The sequence below is a fragment of the Primulina tabacum genome, chromosome 3 (assembly GCF_025594145.1).
Source record: "Primulina tabacum isolate GXHZ01 chromosome 3, ASM2559414v2, whole genome shotgun sequence".
Taxonomy (NCBI): Eukaryota; Viridiplantae; Streptophyta; class Magnoliopsida; order Lamiales; family Gesneriaceae; genus Primulina; species Primulina tabacum.
This window is the reverse complement of record NC_134552.1, coordinates 8154833-8168936: the sequence shown is the minus strand read 5'-3', so window position 1 is coordinate 8168936 and position 14104 is coordinate 8154833. Positions and strand designations below refer to the sequence as shown.

The window sequence follows — 14104 nt, the reverse complement described above, 5'->3', positions numbered from 1 at the left end:
TTTTGAATGAGTTAACTAACACATATGGGATGTTCACAGTAGGACAAAGTCAAATGTGTTTTGTGGGGACTTCTCTGGTGGAGTCAAGATTTTATAAATGGGATGTGCTTAGTTTAGTTTGGTTTAGTTTAAATATTTTTATATAATCAGTTTTTAATAAAATTGATGTGATGGAAAATTAAACATGACAAGTAGTCAAGTACAGGTTTATGGGTTTATTAAATGATGCATTTAATCAAATTTAAAAAAAAAAGTTTTTTTTTGTTCATATAATTTTAGAATATGAGATTGAAGAATGTTAAAATTTGAGATTGAAGAATGTTTTGATCCTTAATGATCAATCCTAAATCAATAACTAGTTAGGTCATCTTCCAAAGAAATAATTCTTCACATATATCGACATTGATCGATCGTATAGATGTCATTCGAGAAAAATCCATCGAAAAACTAACTAAAAGCGATAGTTGAATTCCTTTAAATTACTGATAAAATTAATATGATTCACATGTTGTCACCAAATTTACCCTAAAAATTTCAGCTCGAATTCGACTAAAAAATATTGAATATATTCGAATTCCGCTCTAGCACGATAAATTCGAATGTACGATCAATATATCGTACATCGATATTTACAACAATTATAACAATTATTATATCGTGAGATTTTTCTATTGTCTTATGTGATTTTATGTTAAATTTATCATAAAATTTTATAAAAATAAAATTTTTGTATTGAATTTTTAATTTTATAAAAATTACTATATAAATTTAATTATATATAATATTATTTAAATCGAATACAAATAAAATATTTTACAAATCTGCTAAAAAAAATCGGCAAACCGACTAGTTTCGTACCGCATACGAACAATGCTGTGCCCTTCGTCTCTCAGCCCCCCACACCAACTCTCCTCTCCCATTCTATCTCTGTTATAGCCTTGCCGAAAAAATCTTGGGAGTCTCAAAATTTCTTCAGCTTTTCTCACAATAAATTTAATTTGGTGCAATGTAGCTGTGTTACGTCCATGCGAAGAAATCTTGGTGAAAAATGTGGAATCTTTCGTAGTCCCATTATGGATTTCTGAGCTACAGTGAGATTTCTTGATCTTTCTTGCAGGTGTATTATTTTGTAAAACGTCGACGCCTAAAGGGTTTCTGGGTGTATTATGTCGTAGAGCAAAATGTGAGTCAAATTTTTACGTCCGGTGTGTATTTGTATGTGTTTTCTTGGTTGCGAGATGGTGGCTGCTGTTTCCGGAGCAGCTTCAATAACTGACATAGAAAACCCCAAAAGACCCCCATTGTTACCTTCCGGGAAAGATAATAATAATGGTGTTTCAAATAATCAGAGAAAACCCAAATCCAGGATGGTCTCTTCTAGGTACATGTCCCCTTCAACTTCCACTTCCACTTCAAATTCATCATCTGTTTCCTCGTCTTCTTCTTCATCAAGAAGGTATCCCTCCCCTTTGCTTTCAAGAAACTCAACCGCAGTGTCCAATTCGCCTTCTGTTGTTCCCAAGAGGTCTGTATCTGTAGACCGCCGGCGGCCGGCGGCTGCCAGGCCTCTAATACCCGATCTTGACTCCAAGAATGACAATGCCTCTGATGTTTCAGCTGCCACAAAGCTTCTTGTCACATCGACCCGGAGTTTGTCTGTTTCCTTTCAGGGTGAAGCCTTTTCACTTCCTATTAGCAAGACTAAGGTGGCCCCTGCGTCACCTAATTTGAGCAGTGCGAGGAAGGGAACCCCTGAGAGGAGGAGGACTAGCAGTCCCTTTAGGGGAAAGGGAGATGTGGGAGATCAGGCTGAGATTTCTAAGCATGTTGATCAGCATAGATGGCCTGCAAGGAACCGGATGATGAACCCATTATCGAGGAGTTTTGATAGTAGAGGCAGTGTTGTGGGGAGGAGCCAGTTAATTGGATCTGGAAATATGATTCGAGCTTTGCAGCAGTCGATGATTGATGAGAGGATGCCTTCAATTGATGATAGATTGAGTCTTGATTTGGGCAGTTCTGAGCTTCTAAAGGCTGTTCAACCAGTCTCTGATGGAAATTCGGTTAATAATGATTCATCGGTGCCATCTGATCTCACAGCTTCTGATTCAGACAGCGTCTCTTCTGGAAGTACTTCAGAAGTTCAAGAATGTAGTGGGGCTTCCAGTAGGCGAAATGGTCTTCATGGGATTTCTGTTTCAGCAAGGTTTTGGCAAGAAACAAATAGCCGATTGAGGCAGCTTCATGATCCAGGTTCACCTTTATCAACAAGTCCTTCGGCCAAACTTATTATGCCGCCAAAATTGAAAATGTATGCTACTGATGGTCCATTATCATCCCCACGAACAATGTCACCTCCTATACATGGAGGTATTAGACCTGCGTCACCTGGCAAGCTGATGCCACCCATGGGCTCATCTCCCCTTCGAGGAAGTAGTCCATCTCGGATCAGGAATGTTGTTAGCACTATTAGTAACCATTTTTTTGAAACACCTTCAGTCCTTAGTTTTGTTGTTGATGTTCGGAGAGGAAAGGTCGGGGAGAACCGAATTGTCGATGCGCACTTATTGAGACTTCTCTACAATCGGCATCTCCAATGGCGCATTGTAAATGCTAGAACTGAAGCAATATTACTGGTGCAGAAACACAGTGTAGAGGTAAGATCTTTTTCGTTCTTGTTATTATTGCTTGATCGTGCCAAATGAGATATGTTATTTTGAAAATCACTATTAAGATTTGCATGTTTTCCGCGTTTAAAAAAAAAGAATGCAACAGTGCATTGTAGCCTACTCTTAAAATTGCTAAGAGATTGATGAATTTGCTGGATACTCGGTTTTTGTTCAGAACTCAGTGATGTTCTCTTTTATGCACTCACATTGAACATTTCCTTTGCAATATTGAGTGACTTTTCATTAAACATGGCCCATAATATACCTTCTTAATTATGGCTTGGCTAAGTGATTAATGTACGATATTGTCTTATGATACTTCTAATATCAATCATTCTCATTGTAGCTCATGCGAATAACTTTCCTTTTTTAGTTCAATTCTCCATTATAATTAAGTAGGTAGAGAAATATTCAGATAACTAATCATCGACAATCTTAACTTCTTGTTTCATTATGTTATCTGATTATCTTGTTAACTTGATGGAAATGCTGGAACATCTTGTATGAGACGTGAGATAATTGAGCCATGTTCTTAATGAATGTAGAAGTTTTTTGGTGAAAAAATTCTGAAAGCTGATAATAACGGAGAAGTTAATCAACTTAGTTATTAATCTGTTGACTGATGCTAGTGCAATATGAGTTTTTTGTGAATAAAGAATTATTGTGTGGGTGTGTGACTTGATTTTTTTGCCTATGTCACTTCTCTACTGGAGTTGTCTATCTCCGGCTTTAATTGAAAAATATCTATGACATGGTTTTTGCACAAGCACTTGCTTTCTGATCATTCTTTTTTACTAATGATCTATTGCTTTCTTTTTAGACATTTTATTTTTCCAAAGTTTCTTTTTCAGTATCATATACTGCTGATGTCTTTTATGAACTGTATCTTTCTGTACCAGAAAAATCTATGGAATGCGTGGATAACAATCTCCGATTTACGCGACTCTGTTACCAAAAGAAGACACAGATTGCAGCTGCTGAGGCAAAAGCTGAAATTAGTTTCCATTCTGAAAGGACAAGTAAGCTTGATCCTTGACTTCTATGTTTATAACATCAGAGCCTTTTGATACGCAAGGAATCAAACTTGTTTCACAAATCGATGTATGATTACTTAAGAGAAACATTATAAAATCTGACTTTTAGAATTTAAATATTTATTCAGTTGATGTTAGTTTAAGTATTGACTTGCACGCATCCAAAAAAAGGAAATGGGTTCTTATATCCACAGTTGGTATCTACTTCTATGTGGTCCAGCAATTGCTTGCCATATTTGACTTCAAAGTCTTAAAGAAACGTTGAATTGCAGTGAGAACTTCTTTTATCTTCTTGAATCACATTCAATTAGTTTCTATATAGCTTTAATAGGTAGTCATGTTGAATAGCACTTCTAGTCCACTGGTTAGCAGAAGAAGAAACCAATAATAATGTTATGTCAAAATCTGGTGTTGCATTGAAACATGAGGATTATAAATCTAAATTTACCATTTTTTAATGTTGCCACTGGTTTCTTTAACATTGTCTATGCTGTCTTGGTTAGTTGTATAGATGTGGTGTTTTGGGTTGCTTTATCAATTAAAATTTATTAACTACATTTTACCACCACCAATAAATTTTGTTATGGCAGCAAGATTCTCAATCCAACAAGACTATTAAGTTGCTGCTTATACTAGATGAGTTTATGTAGCGATTTTTTCTCTAAACCAAACTTCTTTGATTCTACTGCACGACCTCCTTATGTGTTCTTGTTTGTATTGTTGGTCAACATTTGAAGCTGGACAATTTTTTTCCATTTAGATCTCCTTTTTAGAAAATTGGGCTTCTTTGGACAAGGATCACTCAACTGCTGTTCTTGGAGCTATTGAGGCTTTGAAGGCCAGTACCCTCCGTCTTCCAGTTGGCGGAGGAGCAGTTGTATGTATCTTGCAAGCATCTTGAAGTGTAAAAAGAAAACTTGTATCAATATTTTACTTAATCAAATTTGGTTTTTAATGTTGACAGGCAGAAGTCCAAAGCTTGAAAGATGCAATAGGTTCAGCAGTTGAAGTTACACAGACAATGGCATCCTCTATATATTCACTTCTGCCAGCTGTAATATTTGAACCTCCTATTCTTGGATAGCCTTGAGTTGTTTTTTTAGATATGAACATTTGTCAAATGCAAGTAAATTTAACATGATATGTGCTACATTGATTTCCAGGTCGAGGAATTCAATTCTTTAGTGACCGAGCTTGCAAAGGTGACGACAAAAGAATATTCTTTGCTAGAACAATGCAAATATTTCATTTCCTTGTTAGCTTCCATACAGGTAGATCAACTTTCTGCTCTTGCCACTGGAACATTCTTTCGCACCATTATTTTATGATAAATTCTGGTTCAACTGAATTGTACAGGTTAAAAATACTAGTCTGAGAACGCACATACTGCAACATAACCGTGTATCAACAACTTCTTAACAAGAAGACCCGTAGAACTGATATTTGTACTTGACTGTCCACCCTAAACGCTAACCATACCGAAACATCTCAACCCAAGTGGGGGCAGAATAAGGAAGACAAAATGACGGGTTTTTGGCTTTTATTTTGGCAAAATTTTGTCACAAGTTGGCTTCTAGTCCTGTACTCTAGGTGATCCAATATTACAGGAGATGGTCTTTATCCTTACTGATTAGCTGCACACACTAAGCCCTTTTCTTTTCCCAACATCTGGGAGGACTGGAAAACTGATGTATATATCTAATATCCTAACTCATTAAGCATTTCTTATGCCATTTTAGTGTTCTCTATACCTTTCTTGGTATCAACAATAGTTGCAACCTCTTTATGAAATTAAAAGTATTCTTGTCCTTGTGGTGGGTAAATTGCATATCATCCCCTTATGTTGTTCCAAAAAGGATGAAATTCCTTTGAAATGAATCACATGCAATTTATTCTTGGTAATTTGGTGATGGTAAGCATATATTTGGGACACCAAAAGAAGACGCAAAAATAGACAATAGACAAGACATGAAGAAGAGAGGTAAAATTCGTTTTTGGCCTTATTAAATGAGTTGCCCCACCATTAACGTGAGCTGTTGAAGTACACAAACGCATAAATTCTTCACGGTTAACACTGACACCAGCTCGTCTCTTAACTCGTACTGCAACATGCAAACAAAGCTATCACGATTTATGCCTTGTCCATTTGTGTCGGCCTCAAAATAACACACATATTCTTCAAATTATAGATTTCCCAGATGACGTGCTGGAAAACAAGAAATAACTGTCGAGGGGGAACGGGAAAGATAATTTTTTTTTTACTTGCACGGTCATTCCGATGCTCAAGTAGGTGAAGTGAATGAAGGATAAATGGATCCAATTTTCATCTCTTCATAAGTCAACGTTGTTTCTATGGTTCCAATTTTTTTTAATTACCTGTATGTCATTTCAAATGCTTCATTATTCGGAAAAGCTGCATATATATAGCATTTAACTAATGGTACGGGGGTGGTGCCACAACTCACGTTTGAGATTATTCTGTGTTATCATCAACCTTTAATTATTGCATTTACGCTACGAATTCCTGGATTAGAGCTGTCCGGATCAAGATTCTATGCAAATTTAACTTTAGTTAATTTAAAAGCGTAGTCACCAAGCCTTAAATGTGAGATACAGGTCATACAATCATAGATTAGTAGAGATTTACATTTTTGTGTGTGTATATATCACACATCATTCATTACCCAATGCAAAGTGAATGCTTTTTATATTATTCCACCTAATTAATCACTGCGTTTAAGGGAAAATGCGTTCTTTCAAAAGTATCAAGATTGCATATCCATACCATTCTCCTCCGCCGCCTCCTCCATGTAACCCCCCTCCGCCGCCGACGCCGCCTCCTCCTCCGTCATCACCTCCATGTAACCCTCCGCCGCCGCCGCCACCACATCCTCCTCCTCCTCCTCCTCCTCCACCACCACCTCCGACACCTTGCTACTACAAAGAACATTGTGGTCACTATTACCCTCCAGGCGAAGGTCCAGCCGTACCACCGACTACTTTGACTCCTCACTACCCACCTAAACCCCATGGCCCCACCGTGCCGCCGCAAACACCAGCATATCCACCCAAAACACCACCGGGAGGCTTAACGCCAGGATCACCACATTACACTCCATCACCAAAGCCCGGCGTTCCATTTCAGCCACCGAAGCCAGGAACACCAGCTCTTCCGCCGTATCCAAAGCCAGGTGCTCCAGTACATCCGCCGTACCCGTATGAGCATGTCCCACCAATTGCTCCATCACCATATCTACCACCAAGCCCTAGCTTCAACACTCCGTTTTCTCCACCATCAGACACAGTTCTTCCTCCTCCAGGCGGCGGCGGCGGGAACAACCACACCACCATTATCGCTGTTTGCGTGTCTCTTGGTGGTTTGTTCTTCCTATCTTTCTTGGCAGTTGGCCTCTTTTGCTTGGCAAAGAAAAAGAAGAAGCCTATAATGGCTCCAGCTGCCGAAGCACCTCACGCCGGTGGAGAGAGTAGTGGTGGAGGCGGTGGCGCACATGGTGGGCAGTACTGATTATGCATAAAAATTTATTGTTTATTCATCATTGCGTGCATGTGAGTGATCCATTGAACTTTATCTATTTGTGATAATTTACGTTGCAAGTGCGGTGGTTATATATTATAAATCCTATCTACAGTGGCAGAGCAAGAATACAACGTTAGCATGACTAAATTTTTAGATCTACCAGAATTTAATATTTTAAATTGATCTATCGGGTTAATATCAAATTTATTTAAAATTATACAAAAATATAAATTTTTGTATAAAATTTGGACCGCCGGGTACAAGAGGCTGTATCTCCACCCCCGCCTATCTACCATTTATTAACCAGCAGGGTAAATAATTCTAAATTCGAAACCTCTTTTTTCTTATTTCAAAACAGTAAATAGTTCTTTAAAAAAAAGGTTAAATAGTTAATTATATCTAACTCGCATATAAATCAGTCGTTCAAAAGCATAAAAATAATCAACCAAACTTCAAACATAAGTACAGTTCCGGTGGTATTAAGTAAAAATCCAGATTGATTGGGACTACGTGAGAATCAACAGATTTGGATCCTCTACTATGTTGAAAAGACAACATTTGGTGATATGCATGTTTTAAACGAGATGATCATGTGATCATCTTGTGGACATCAAATCATATAAGACATGATCATCTTGTGAATATCAGATCATATAAGATAAATTTAAAAAGTTGTCAAATTAAACGAGATGATCATAAGATCATATCGTGTAAAAAATGCATCCAAATCCACGAATCAACATGTCTGTCCGGTACACCATGTACCCCGCCACCATAAGAAGATGTACCGCCAAATGTAGCGGTGGGCAGTAGCGGAACAAAAAATGTGACTCTGGCCGGGCTGAAATTTTAAATTCTATAATATTTTAATATTTTAAATTGATCCACCCGAACTAATATCATATTATTTCAAAATTATACAAAATTTTCATATTCATTTTTTTAAAAAAAATTTGACCACGGGACTTTTTAGCCCGGGTAAAGGAGCACGTGGCTCCGTCCCTGGCGGTGGGAGCCATTCGAGTGCCGGCGCTTGCGGCCACCCAAAGCCTGACCGAGCGATCCATCCATCATTAATTATTGGGATATTAAATTTTTTGGATTATTTTGCTTATTATTAGTATATATTTAACGTCTTAATTTTTATAAGGTTAAAGTATTTTGAAAAAAAATAATTTGCAAATTTGATTTAATTCGAACATGTTATGATGAAGAAACATATATGCTAATACAATATATATTACATATAAGAATTTGCAAATTTGATATTTTCGAACAAACTAACTTTTAATTTATTTGATAATTATACTTATATATTCATTAACTTTATTATTATTTTAAAAAATAAGATTTGATCTTATCATTTTAATTTAATAATAATAACACCACCAAAGGCCGATAAGTCTTTCGCGTTGACTGTTGGAAGAATCTAGCAAATCACAAGTCTTTGACGCAGCTCAAACTATCCCCCAAAATTTCCACATAGATATCTCGCGCTTGATCATCCTCCTCCGCCATGAAATCGCTCCAAACCTTCCTGGTAGCATGCGCCCTGGCCTGCGCAGTTACCCCCCTCGCCCTCGCCTACTCACCCGCAGCCGTTGCATATCCTTCACACTATGACATCGAACCCACTGAGAATCTCGTGCCCGTCCGCCGTGAAGTGTACGGAGGGGGCCGAATCATCGACATCAGCCACCGGTTCCATCCGGACATGCCGTCGTGGGAGTCCCCGGATGGCGTCGGGCAGTTCCTGTGGCTTCCGAAGAGTATGAAGAATGGGTCTCTTGCTAATAACTCGGAGATCAAGCTCCCGGCGCACACTGGGACGCACGTCGATGCACCAGGGCATGTGTTCGATCACTACTTTGATGCAGGATTTGACGTTGACACGCTCGACCTCGACGTTCTCAATGGTATTAATGATGTTTAATTACAAATACTTTATGAATTTCTTATCAGTATGTTACTTTGTTCACGGGACCCGTCCTGCCACTCTGGTTTGAACATTTGATGTGTTAAACTGCCATGTAAACTTATCATTGATGCTCAAATTTTGTGTATTTGAACAGGTCCTGCATTACTTTTAGATGTTCCGAGAGATCAAAACATAACCGGTACGCTTTATTGCTCTGTATCTGTTCATCTGAATGTTATTATTGCTCAAAGAATACCTCTGCACGTAGGAATTGGGCATTAAAAATCTAATCTTTGTCAGCATTAGTGTCTTCTGAAGATGATCAAGGCTCTAACCGACAGAATTATAGTTGGGATTTTTACCTTGTTTTCAAGAATCTTTTAGTGGAATACATTTTACAATTTTATGCCTAGTTTGTTGTATGCTTCGTGGAATATGACATGTCCCCGTAGTTTTTAGTATGATAGCTGCAAGAGAGTGACTGAAAAGCTGTGTGACAGCATTTGTTTTTGTTGAAAATCAAAATACCTAAACTGATCTGTGCCTACTACTGTCGTCGCCATTGAGGTCGCTAAGGTTTTATCAAAAGATTTCACTTTCCTTTCAAATGTAAATCATGGCTTCCATGCTTTTGGCGTTCATCTGGGAAAAAAAAATTGACTTCCCTCTCGTTCAATTTGTCATTTGTTTAGCTGAAGTTATGAAGACTTTACACATTCCCAAAGGAGTAAAAAGAGTGCTTTTCAGAACACTGAACACGGACAGGTACTTTTATCAAGAATCTTTGTGCAGAGCTACTTGATACCCGGGGTTCATAAACCATATATCCGATCGACCTTAAAGCCCTCGGTTACTTTTTCCAATTCATGTTAAAAAAAATGCTCTGTCCACTCTTAGTTTTGTAATCGGTGGGAAAATGGACCAAACTCTGCAGTTTTCATTTTGTGTGCAACATCGTAATCATCCATAATTGGAAAGTTTCTTCGACATTTTCTCATTCTAGATTATGCTGGAAATATATTGAAATGCTGCTATTCTTTGATTCTCTCAGTCAAAATTCAAATAATCTCCAAATTTTTATTTCTATGCAATGACCATTGATGGTCAACAAGCCTTGTTGCTGTAATTGATTGAGGTGTATTTGACATAAGATGCCATTTTACAAATGTTTATGCAAGTTTCTCTTAACGAAGGAGAGTATAATTTTTTGCCTTTAAATTGAAGTATTAACTTTTCCTATCTCAAAACATCGGACACTGCTGTGATTTAGTCATCATTAAGTCTGCGAGTAGAGGTTTATTGTGAGACGGTCTCACGGATCTTTATTCGCGAGGCGGTTAACCATGTCGATATTTACAATAAAAAATAATATTTTGGCGTAAAAAAATACTTTTTCATAGGTGACTCAAATAGAAGATTTGCCTCACAAAATTGATCACGAGACCATCTGATAAGAGTTTTTGTGTAAGTCTAAGAGGGTAAGATTTATAATATTCCATTTTGTTTTTGGCAGGGGCTAGACTAGACACAAGCCAGATTCTATAAATGCACGACTCTTCAATCTATCAAGTTCTATGTGTTTTTTTATATGGGTGTGACAGAGTTTGTTTTGATAATATAACTAATATAATTCTTTTTTCAGGCGCCTCATGTTTAAGAAGGAGTTTGACGCAAGTTACGTGGGATTCATGAAAGACGGGGCAAAGTGGCTTGTCGATAACACTGACATCAAACTTGTTGGTAAGCTGCCGTCTGTCTTATCAGAACAAGTAGTTTGTTTGCTGAAATTCTCTAGTGTCAAAGCTATACCATGCTTTCGTGTGATTTCCAGTCGAAATATCATTTTTTACACTATTTACTGACACTTGTTCCATCCATATGCTTATCTTCCCCTTAGGAATTGATTACTTGTCTGTTGCTGCGTATGCTGATTTAATACCTTCCCATCTCGTGTTTCTTGAAGGCAGGGTAAGATTTCTTTTCCAATCATCTAAACATATGCGCCACTTTTGTCCATTTATACAGTTTCTTTAGAAAATCCGGTGACAGAATCGACCACCATGGTGTATTAAGTATGGCGATTATATTGAAAAATTTAACTTGCATATGCTTATACTATAAAATAGAATCAAAATTGCTGAAATTGTTTCAGGAAGTCATCCTTGTTGAAGGCCTGAAACTAGACGGTGTCCATCCTGGGATATACTCCGTGCATTGTTTGCCGTTGAGATTGCTTGGTGCTGAGGGCTCCCCCATAAGATGCATCCTGATTAAGTGATGTTTGTCTGTTTCGGGTATTACAATCCCAGAATCCTTTGATATTAGTAGAATCAATCCCGTGGTGTGATGTTTTGCTTATTACTGAAGGGCTTTATTACTAGTTTTTAAGTAGACTGCCGGATAAGTGTCGGTTCTGAAAGGCTCCAAATAAACTGAGATGTGCAATATTTACTTTATACTATCGTTTTCTTATTGGATTTTATGCTTGATTTTTCTTCTTTATCCTTTGTTTTTCTTCCTTTGAATAAATTATCTTTGATCACAACACACACACACACACACATATATAATGGAGGGTTCTCATAAAATCATCGTCGTCGTCGGATACTCGATGGCTGTTGGAGCATTTGAAAATTAAGCTTAAAAGAAAAAAATGTGGATGCATTATTAACACAAACAACATACATAAAGGTTTCATTTCCGAATTTGTTTTTATTTCCCTCCAAAAAAAATCAGTTATCTTCAAGTAATATATGTCATGTTAATTCAAAAATTTGCGTGAGACGGTTTTACGGATCGTATTTTGTGATACAGATATCTTATTTGGGTCATTCATGAAAAAATATTACTTTTTATGTTAAAAGTATTATTTTTTATTGTGAATATCGGTAGGGTTGACTCGTCTAACAGATAAATATTTGTGAAACCGTTTCACAGGAAAATCTACTCCACGTTAAAATATTTTTATCCCGATTTATCAATAGAAATAAAACTTAATTAAGATCAAATCAGTAACATAAATTCATACCTAAATCTTCGATCGACAAATATACTCTCTTTTTTTCAGCAAAACATTACTCTAATTTTATATCCACACTTCTAAAATATTTTAAATGGAAAATAAATAATTTTATTGATGATTATCAGACATGACTATATACAATAGATTGGGCCATAAATCGATTCATAATAACAAAAATAACCTTTGCTTGAGAAAATTTACTGAAATCATCACATGTTGTAATTTGAATTTTGGGCAGCTATATCCCGAATCCTTTAATTATATATATAAAAAAAACTGAAATTCAAAATGGAAAAGTTAGCAAAGGATTTTGGTATATTTTCAGTTCGCATCACCTCAGTTAAATGCATGCAGGGGTAACAGCCTTTTCCATATTCAATGGAGTGAGTGAATGCTTCTTGTTTAGGTCCAAGCTCTGAATGATGATCAAGAAAAATTTATCAGCGAAAATTAGTCCTGTTTTTCTTCATGATCCAATGGTAATGCTAGCTCTGATTGGTACTCAAACAAAAACCTAGTAATATAGTCTAGATATGACCTAAATAAATCCTTAAATTTTTTGGTAGCTAGCCTGGATTCATTAGTTGTCTTAAGGAAGTGGTTTTTGATGATGATTGATTAGGATTTCTCTTGTTTCCATATCAAGCTGCCATAACTATGCTATCACCTAGATATACCATGGCCTGCATCAGAAAAAGGTAAAAACTCGAATTCAATGGCTGCCATTTATCTAGCAATATGAATTATGGCTGTAATCCTGAAATCCACGCGTAACTTTTCATCGATATTCAAACTTTAGGCCGAAATGTGTATTGGAAAGAGTCATAATTGTCGATAAAAATAGGATCAAAAGTTTGCATTCTTTCTGCAAGCTCGGTCCAGAAAGAAGCCTGTCCAGATAATTGACCGCAAGAACAGCAGTCACGGATGAAAACCCAAAAAAAGAATTGGTTCTCAGAACCCACTCCACTGCCTCTTTTCTAGCCAGAGAAATTGAAAAGCCGGCTTCAATAATAGTGTTTGATTTGATACAAGTTTCTCTCTCTTTACAGAAAAGGGTTTGGATCATCCAAAACAAATCTTGCTCCAGTAACGTAGAACAAAGGGAATGATTTTTCTCCATTGAAACAGTTGTGGTTCAATGTAATTTCGCTCCCTTCTTCTTCATCAAAATAAAGGGTATCAAACAAAGAACTTTGTGCATTTCTAGTTGTAGACATTTCTCGTGAGAAGAACCGCTCTCTGTTCTCCATTCATTATGATGGAAAAGAAGAGGAAAGTAAAGTAGAAGCCATTTGCATATTTGAATCTGAATGGGGATTCGGTTCTCCAAACAAGAGGGATAGAGGGGTAGATTTTATCAGAGTACGTCCCACGCTTGTCCTTTCTTTATTCGTGAACATGGTAATACTTGATCTTCTGCTGCAACTCATTCATTCGAGAATTAGCTTGGATTTCTTTTCTATTTTGCTCTGTTAACTCGAGACTCTTAAACTTCACCAGAACTGAACCGTAGGTTCTATGGTTGAGAAAAAAACTCGATCCTTATCATTTATTAAGTTTTTACCTTGATATAAATTACAACTCTATGACAAACAATGGAAACAAGTCGAGATATGGTGATAGAAAAATCATCAAAATCCTTAAGGTTTCGCTTGGATAGTGTTTGATCTATGTTATATCGGAGGTACTCAATCTTGGATCTGACGCATTTTGTATAAGATGTTTGCACGAACATCTAAACTCGAAACAAAAAGTAATGATGAACATCATATTATTTGTTTTGAATTCATATGTTCGCGCGAATGTCTTATATAAAAATACAATGAGAGTAGGACTCCAGATGTAACATAGAGTGATATCATTGATAGATATGATCTGATATGAAGAGAGAACTTTGATTTGTGAAATGATGAGTTATTA

The 14104-nt window shown here is 36.8% G+C and overlaps 2 protein-coding genes across 3 annotated transcripts; both read left to right on the top strand.

The window, feature by feature from the left end:
• Positions 1-837: 837 nt before the first annotated feature.
• Positions 838-5495, top strand: LOC142539897 (QWRF motif-containing protein 2-like). 2 transcript variants are annotated; one of them, XM_075645646.1, is made up of 7 exons: positions 838-1041; positions 1118-2657; positions 3569-3688; positions 4464-4580; positions 4668-4757; positions 4867-4974; positions 5060-5495. In XM_075645646.1, the coding sequence occupies exons 2-7, from the start codon at positions 1218-1220 to the stop codon at positions 5120-5122; spliced, it is 1938 nt and encodes a 645-aa protein (XP_075501761.1). In that variant the 5' UTR covers positions 838-1041; positions 1118-1217; the 3' UTR covers positions 5123-5495. The 2 variants fall into 2 exon arrangements, with proteins under 2 accessions (XP_075501761.1, XP_075501759.1); XM_075645644.1 differs by having other exon boundaries at positions 838-2657.
• A 3152-nt stretch (positions 5496-8647) lies between these two features.
• Positions 8648-11661, top strand: LOC142539899 (cyclase-like protein 2). Its single transcript, XM_075645648.1, has 6 exons — positions 8648-9157; positions 9314-9358; positions 9852-9924; positions 10802-10899; positions 11057-11127; positions 11312-11661. Exons 1-6 carry the CDS (start codon positions 8758-8760, stop codon positions 11435-11437), a joined length of 813 nt encoding a protein of 270 aa, XP_075501763.1. The 5' UTR covers positions 8648-8757; the 3' UTR covers positions 11438-11661.
• Positions 11662-14104: the final 2443 nt, after the last annotated feature.

Coding starts and splice junctions, on each gene's coding strand:
- LOC142539897 (XM_075645646.1), top strand. CDS start 1,218: ATGTGTTTTCTTGGTTGCGAGATGGTGGCTGCTGTTTCCGGAGCAGCT. Junction 3,689..4,463: donor TTTCCATTCTGAAAGGACAA/GTAAGCTTGATC, acceptor TTTTCCATTTAG/ATCTCCTTTTTAGAAAATTG. Junction 4,581..4,667: donor CAGTTGGCGGAGGAGCAGTT/GTATGTATCTTG, acceptor TAATGTTGACAG/GCAGAAGTCCAAAGCTTGAA.
- LOC142539899 (XM_075645648.1), top strand. CDS start 8,758: ATGAAATCGCTCCAAACCTTCCTGGTAGCATGCGCCCTGGCCTGCGCA. Junction 9,158..9,313: donor CGACCTCGACGTTCTCAATG/GTATTAATGATG, acceptor GTATTTGAACAG/GTCCTGCATTACTTTTAGAT. Junction 9,925..10,801: donor AGAACACTGAACACGGACAG/GTACTTTTATCA, acceptor TTCTTTTTTCAG/GCGCCTCATGTTTAAGAAGG.